The sequence below is a fragment of the Symphodus melops genome (genome assembly GCF_947650265.1).
Source record: "Symphodus melops genome assembly, chromosome: 19".
Lineage (NCBI taxonomy): Eukaryota > Metazoa > Chordata > Actinopteri > Labriformes > Labridae > Symphodus > Symphodus melops.
In genome coordinates, this window is record NC_136709.1 from 7,736,282 (window position 1) to 7,744,354 (window position 8,073).

The 8,073-nt window shown below is 38.8% G+C and overlaps 1 protein-coding gene across 1 annotated transcript; it reads right to left on the reverse strand.

Annotated features, from left to right (window-relative positions):
* LOC306840815 (protein tyrosine phosphatase type IVA 2-like) lies at window positions 1–6,883 on the reverse strand. Its single transcript, XM_079370356.1, has 6 exons — window positions 6,649–6,883; window positions 5,882–6,020; window positions 5,669–5,786; window positions 5,024–5,563; window positions 4,837–4,929; window positions 1–957 (listed from the first exon to the last, which is right to left on the reverse strand). Exons 4-6 carry the CDS (start codon window positions 5,117–5,119, stop codon window positions 823–825), a joined length of 324 nt encoding a protein of 107 aa, XP_079226482.1. The 5' UTR covers window positions 5,120–5,563; window positions 5,669–5,786; window positions 5,882–6,020; window positions 6,649–6,883; the 3' UTR covers window positions 1–822.
* Window positions 6,884–8,073: the final 1,190 nt, after the last annotated feature.

Genomic DNA, 8,073 nt, shown 5'->3' on the forward strand with positions numbered 1-8,073 from the left:
GAACTGCTTGTCTTATTATAATTGGAAGTGTAGCCAAGTATTTTGATTTGTAGTACTGTTTAAATGCACATTTTAAGTCAGGGCGAGCAGAACATTATATTGCAAATATGTTTTTTTTGACTAATCCAAAAGACAGATTTGAAATCTGTTGCACTCCTAAAACAAATTTAATGCAGAACTTCACTTTTGGAACATGTCACTTCAAAGCATTGTAGTCCAGCTGATGCTAATATAGGTCCATTTAAAGAACTCATAACAACCCATATAATCAGATTTGTTGGAGCAGAGAACACTTAAAGCATGCATGCAAAGAAACGGGTACCAGTATAGTGTAACAACTTCCATTCTTTCGAATACTGTTTATGGGGCTCGATGACGCTGGCTGTCCATACTATGCCTAAGCACACTTCAACCCTAAAGTCAATTGTGCTTGAGCACGGCACTGCACAAATTGCCAGTGTGATCGCACTCTTAAATAAACCAAGTTGACTGTGATTATGTCAAAGAATTATGTCTTCTAATCTCTTGCTGTACTAAAATGTTGACTTGTTTGTTTTTGTTCTTCAGGTCATTTTTCAAAGCTCTTCATCTTACTATAGGACTTCTTCATAATCATTCTTATAAAGTGTTAAAAACAAGCAGCAAACTGTGGTGTTTACAGTCAGACACACCCCATTCAAAGCAGCATAAATTAACATGTTTACAGCCTTGTTCAAAAACAAAATCGGTTTCACAAGCTTATGGTCTTGATCAACACACAGGGGATGATTTTTTTTTTGTGCCAGGGAGGTGAAATGTAACAATTTCAACCACTTTGCATACTTACCGTCCTAGTCCAGCTACACAGTGAACAGCCACGCAGCTGCCAGGCTCATCTCTAAACTTTGTTTGCAGCAAGTTCAACCACTCATCAACCACCTGGTCTGGAGGGGCAGAACCATCATCAAATGGCCAATCCTGAAAAGAGATTCAAATGTATTTGAACTTTTTTCATTGTAGCTATAAAAGACATACGATCATGTGCATGCACACAGTTCCTTATTCAGAAAGAAGAGCAATAAGCCAGTGAAGTCCCTTTAAACGTTCACTTAATATGTCAGTCATGGCAAGCTAATACCTTTATAATTTAGGACTATTGAGCGCACCTGGATATAAGCCGTACCGGCTAAAAATAAGTTAAAAAATGTATTTGTACATATATAAGCCGCATTTGATTATAAGCCGCAGGTGTCCACGTTATAACAGAGCTATTTGCACAGAAAGACGCAACATAAAAACATAACTTTTAATTAAATACGTACTACCGGTAACATCCGCAAATACGAAGCCTACTGGAAATCCTTCATCGAACAGTGTCTGTAACACGGCTGATGAAAAACATTACCGTAATACATTTCACAAGAAAAAGTCCATCCATTCACTGCCTCAGAATTACTTCATCACTCACTTCCTCTCTCTTTTTCGTTGTCGCTGTAAGTGTCAACTTTACGTGCAGCAGCTCTATTAGCTTCTTTGACAGCCAGGTCGAGCGCCTTTAACTTGAAAGCTGCCTCATATGCATTTCTCCGTGTTTTCCATGAAGAGGGTGCGTGCATGAATCGCAAAATGACTGATATTAAGATCCAATGTGATGAGGTCAAATGTTTTTTGCGGCACAAGCTCATTCTCCTCCAAGAAAAATCCATAAATAAGCCGCATCGTTGTAAAAGCCGCAGTGTTCAAACCGTGACCAAAAAGTAGTGGCTTATAGTCCGGAATTTACGGTATACAGCTTTAAATCAAAACGCCTGTTGCTAATTGAAATTATTAGACTCATTAAAGCCTTCAGAAATTGCTTTAAGCTGTCTTCTCTCCTGTATCAAACCATACATCACAAATGAATATAAAAGAGATTATTCTATATTCTATGTGCAAATTTCAAAGTTTAATTAAAAAAATGTTTGTTGTGTTACTCAGTGGTAGTCAATTTAATTTTTATTTCAATAACAAGATCACTGTGTTTAACGAACAAAAGCATGCTGGTCAATATATTTAATAAGCAACAAAAGTAAAACCATCTAACCCTTTAAAGTCAGCCAGGCTAGACATTTCTACTGCCTTTGACACAGTTAACCATTCAGTACTTCTTTCCACACTTGGTTTGTATCCTACCTCTTAGGCTGATCTTTTAGAGTGTCTTGGAAGGGAGAAGTGTCCAAAGCACACTATTTATCCACATGGCGTTAGTGCTCGATCCTGGAGAATAGTCTCCATATACACCACGTCACTTAGGGCTATAATCTGTTCTAAGGCTTCTTAGAACAGATTATACCACTAATATGCTGATGACACCAAGTTCTTTCTGTCCTTTTCACCAGATGACTTTAAAGTCTCTGCAAGAATTTAAAGTCTGCCTGCCATGCTGATATCTCGAAATGGATGAATGACGCCACTTTCAAATCAACCTCTCAAAAACATATCCCCTTGTCATCCCAGTTCTTTGCAACCAGTTTCCCGTAAATTGCCCATAATTCCCAGGGAAAGATAATTATTTGGAATATTTCCCCGGCTTAACTTGACCATCTTACTGGAAGTTTACTTAAGATTTTATTAGGAGATTTTCATACGTGTGAAAAGGTTTTTATAAACTTCCGCCTTGTGGAAATAGGCCACCTATTTACCCGTTTGCATTAACCAGAATATTGTAACTGGTGTAGATATTTGACTGCCTGTTGATTACACCTCACTACCTAGTGTGTCTGGAAGTTCTATTGAAGGTTATCACTGTGGTACCTTTATAATGGTAGATCTATGGAGGGGGCACCCGACGCTGCATCAACTCAAGTCTGGGAGTCTGGTGAACATTCTTTCTGAAACAGGATCCTGAGATAAAATGTTATCAATAGATCTACAAATTAAGATTGATTGATTTGTTAAAGGCAGGTGTAAATATGGATGTAAAGATTAATTGTGAGGCAGTTGAAAATCAATTCAAAGTTGCCATGGTTCACATTGATACTTTAAAAAAAATTGCAGTAACAGCGTCCGAAATCAACTCCAGCCAGGTGCCAAATGCAGGTACATTTTCTGTTTGGTGAGTTCATTTCAGAGAGCTATCTGCTACAGAGCGGGTAAATGTTTTACCATAAACTCATCAAAACTATGCTGTGAGTATTAAGCACGTTTAATTTAGCTGCAGCTACCTGCTCCTCTCTCTGCTGCACGCTGAGTCTGACACACCGACAGACACTTCAGTGCAAACACACGCGCACGCTCTCTTACAACAGAGTGGGATTTATAATAAATCGTATGACTACATATATTAATACAGACTGTCTGGTGTCTATTACGCTCTGTGTATGTGTTTCTGAGTTATACTGCAGTAAAACTGTTAGCGGGTCCTCGTTGTACTTCCACATGATGCCGGTGCTGTGACAGCGGACAACACAGCAAGCACCCTTAAACACACACTTCTGTTCCTTGAACCTCTTCAAAGTAAAAGCTGGCGATACAGGCTATACACTGTTTAACCAGGACACACGGAGCTTTATTTTGAAGTAGTTTGTTTATATATGCGAGCAACAATGACTTCCGGATGGTGATTTACAAGTTCCATTTTTGTCACTTAAACTCGATTTGTGTCCAAACCGTGTGCGCGAGGTTTCCACAAAGTAATAGCGCACTTTTTGGGGCCGAGCCGGTCGTTTTGATACCTTTCTTGTGTGTGTGGCGCAAACGCTGTGGGAGGAGTAGCGCGGCCCGTTTTGAGGATATAATAAAGAGAATAATATTAGCAATTGTAGTAGTGTGGTTTGCCTTTCAGGCAACCACCCTAATAAAACCTTTTACATACAGTGGTGTGAACAAGTGTTTGCCCCCCTTCCTGATTTCTTACTCTCTTTTTTTGCATGTTCTCCACACTTAAATGTTTTAGATCATCAAACAAATTTAAACATTAGTTAAAGAGCACACAAGTAAACACAAAATGGAGTTTTTGAATGAAGGTATTTATTAATGAGGAAGAAAAAAATCCAAAGCTACATGTCCCTGTGTGAAAAAGTGTTTGCCCCCTAAACCTAATCACTGGTTGGGCCACAGGTTGGGGCGGTTTTGCTGCTTTGGGACCTGGAAGACTTGCTGTGATATTTGGAAGCATGACTTTTGCTCTCTACCAAAAAATCCAGAAGGAAGAAGTCCGGCCGTCAGTTCTCGGGTTCTACAGCAGAACAATGATCCAAAGCATACCTAGCAAGTCCACCACTGAAGGCTGAAAAATGAAATGAAGACTTTGAAGTGGCCTAGTCAAAGTCCTGACCTGAATCCTATTGAGATACTGTGGCATGACCTTAAAAAGGCAGTTCATGCTCAAACCCTTAAATGTGGCTGAATTACAACAATTCTGCAAAGATGAGTGGGCCAAAATTCCTCCACAGCATTGTAAAAGACTCACTGCAAGTTATCGCAAACTTTTTATTGCAGTATTTGCTAAGGGTGACCCAACCAGTTATTAGGTTTAGGGGGAAAACACTTTTTCACACAGGGACATGTGGCTTTGGATTTTTATCTTCCTCATTAATAAAACACTTCATTTAAAAACTCCATTGTGTGCTATCTTTGACTAATGTTTACATTTGTTTGATCTGAAAACGTTCAATAAGAAATCGGGAAGGGGCAAACACTTTTTCACACCACTGTACATACAGCTTAGGGTGCTGATGGACTAGCGTTTAGGTCACCTCCCATGTACAGCGAGCGAGCGACCTGGATTAAATTCTAACCTGTACAACCTTTCCCACTTGATTCCCCACTTTCTCCCAATTTCCTACTATATACAAGAAAAAAAAGCTGGTTACCTACCAGGACATTTATGCCTTCTTGTTCCACTGGTGTCTTGTCATATGTTGCAGCACAAACTCTCACAAGTGTGTTGACACCGTATGCCTTCAGATCCTACACAATAAAACACACTTTTAAACACAGTATGTCATTGTGGCCTTCTATAGTAATAAAAAACAATATAAAGACATATTTTAATGCATGCTACCTCTATAAACCTCCCCAGTTGTGCATTAGTGGGATTGTGTGTAATGAGGAACCTCAGACAGTCGTAACAGATCTCCACTGGAGCTGGGCGATTCATTATAAAGACCTAAAGAATTTTGTTAATAGAGGAATAAAAAATACTACACAAAAGCACTGTGCTTCACAGAATGATGTAACAGACAGGTCTCCAAACAAGGTAAGGGATTGTCTGTGAAAATGCAAAAGAAAACCCCAATAACAAATTATTTGCTAAATTTAATTTAAGTATGCAAATGTCCAATTATTTTATTGACAAAAGACAATTGTTTTGTGTGGAAACTATTTCTTATGCTTGTTTTGGTAAATAAAATTGGCTTTAAAAACAACATTTTCATAGAAGATCTGTTAGAATCAGATTTAAAGAGGAAAAAATAAGAGAGGGCAGGAGCTTCGAGGAAACTTCTAGGATTAAACCAAGGCCTCCCTCTTCCCCGGGACAGTGAACACGCTGAAGATTGTCTTGCCTGTCTTCATATGGGTGAAACAGGATGGCAGTAATGACCTAAAATGCCAGATAGAAAATTATGTGACATAAAGCAGTGTAACCATTAAGTGCTATTCTCGAGTTAAAACACCACGAAGCATTTACAGCATTTACACCACACACCTGTGTGTGTGACTGGCTGTGATTGCCCAATCTCCTGTTCACTTGTCCACAATAAGCAGAAGGTGCTGGGCTTGGCAAAACTCCCCTCCAAGCTTCGCAAACGCCATACATGTACTGCCTGGGAAAAAAAAGAAGTTTAATCAATTTCATGTTAGATGTATAGTGTATGTTTTAATTTTATTATTTGACAACTATTATCGGTGATAAACTTACTATGATAAAAGCTGAGCAGACAGTTCATTGAGCGTACACAGGAGAATGTGACGGCTCTTGGTTGTAGACACACCATTGATGATGGTTCCGCTTTTATGGGTCCTGGCTAACAACGGCCCGCTAGCTTGCTGCTAACTTGCTGCGTAAACGAAAACACAGAACGTTACCTGACGTCACTCGCCTGAATTATAATGTCCAGAGTCCAACGACTCCAACAAGCAGCTTGAGTTATGAAACACCGAAATAAGTGTTTACAGATAGCCAGGTCTTAGGCTGCGCCCGTAATAAAATAACTGAGTATTCCCAAACTAAGGCATCAAGTTAGCTTAATGTAACGCTAAAGCAACGTTCAAAGACCTACATCTGCACCTGTTTGATCGATAAAAAGCAAACCAACAGTCATCTAGATTAACGTTACTGGTAGCTCTTTTACGTCACTACAAATACATTACATATAACGTCGGCTTTCGCAACCAAGCGTATTGCAGTAAAGATGTCTACGGTCAAAATGACAATATTTCACAAGATAAATTATATTACTAGAGTAACGAATTAATAACGCCAACCGGCAATAAAAGCTAGGCTGCAAGCCAGATAATTTAATAAGAGGTCCATTCCTCACCATGTACCCAGCATGTCGGAGTTAGATTCACAGTAAAGGATTTGCCAGTTTTCATGAAAGCCAAATCACAGCGAGCAGAATTAATCAACAGAGGCAAAATATTACTACGAAAAAATAACAACTGTGGTAGATAATTACAACTTACAGAAAGAAGTGCTTCACGAAATCCCTAGGAAATTCTAATAACACAAATGGGACATGTTGAAGTATGTCAAGTGATGTATTAACAACATAACAGCATAACTTCCAGCTACAAGCCTTCAAAATAAAACATCGGTATGAAAAAAACAAGACCCGTTTCGATTCGTATTTTGTAGACGGATCGTTTTTTTTTGTTGGTTTTTTGTAGACGGCTCGCCTGCACTTCCTGTGCATCAGCATTGACGTATAAGATTCGCCATTTTGAAGATTACAGTCAACAGTGGGCAGCGAGCAGCGTGCAGCGGGTTTACGGAGTAAACATACGAGTAGTAGGCATACGAGTTCGCTAGTCTGCGAACAGAGTTAAGGTCGTCCAACCAAAGAGGAAACGCAAACCGAAAATGTCAGCGCGAAGATATGCAACATTTATATCAGCAATAAAGCCAGGGAGGCATCGTTTCATAATAATGTCATTCATTTATATCATTTACGGACGATTTGTTGCATAAATAGTTTACAAATGATCTCCACATTTGGTGTAGTGATTGTACTTCGAAATCATCACTGGCCTACATAACTCTTGAAAATAAAACTGATGTTCCTAACCAGAAGCATAGCTGTATGGCCCCCCCCCCCTTCCTAAAGGCACTGTGAGGGTCAACAAATGTAGTCTGATCTACTTATCCCTAAGAGTTGGATAACTTTGTAAAAACCTGTAAGGTTTGAATTTCCCTCGGGATCAATAAAGTATCTATCTATCTATCTATCTATCTATCTAAGGTTAAAGGTCTCATAGGCTAATGCTGTTTTGTGTACATAGAAATGTGCATTTATTTACAATTGCAGGTAAAGTAGTGTAACAGAAATTCTACTAGAGTGTCCTTACCTGTATTTGATAAGGCCCACTTTATCAGGCTATTAGTAGGCCTATACCTCCCATTTGCACTTTATAAATTACAGACTTTGTGATCAAAATTGTTCTTTATTTTTTATCCAAGAATGAGTCAGAAGCTGTTTTGAAATGCATAACAAAAATAAACTTGGCAAAAAGAAGAAGGGTAAAACAGTAGTACACACATTTGGCTATTTTAATAAGTACAGTTGACATTCATTCATTAACACATAGGCCTAATTTCCTCAAACTATCTCTAAATGTTTTTTGGACCAAATAATTGAATAAGGTCCTCTGTCTGAAGCTTACTACTTTCTACATCCTTCTGTGCTGGTATTTCAGGTTTTTCTTTTGATTACAAAGGGACACACTCTACAATGAAATGAAAATACAAATCTTGTCCAGCAAATGTTGTACATTTCATACATCTGTTATTACAGCTGAGATTATTCCACACGTTTTTTCACAGTATAGCCTTGCACACTTGTATTGCACTCTTATGCCCCGTTTCCACACAGCAGTCCGGTACGGATCGGT

Bases quoted from the DNA above. Each gene is read 5' to 3' on its own strand.
- LOC306840815 (XM_079370356.1), bottom strand. From the start codon at position 5,119: ATGAATCGCCCAGCTCCAGTGGAGATCTGTTACGACTGTCTGAGGTTC. The intron at 4,930-5,023 runs GTAGCATGCATT...TTTATTGTGTAG, and splicing joins AACTGGGGAGGTTTATAGAG to GATCTGAAGGCATACGGTGT. The intron at 958-4,836 runs GTAGGTAACCAG...ATCTCTTTTCAG, and splicing joins AAGAAGGCATAAATGTCCTG to GATTGGCCATTTGATGATGG.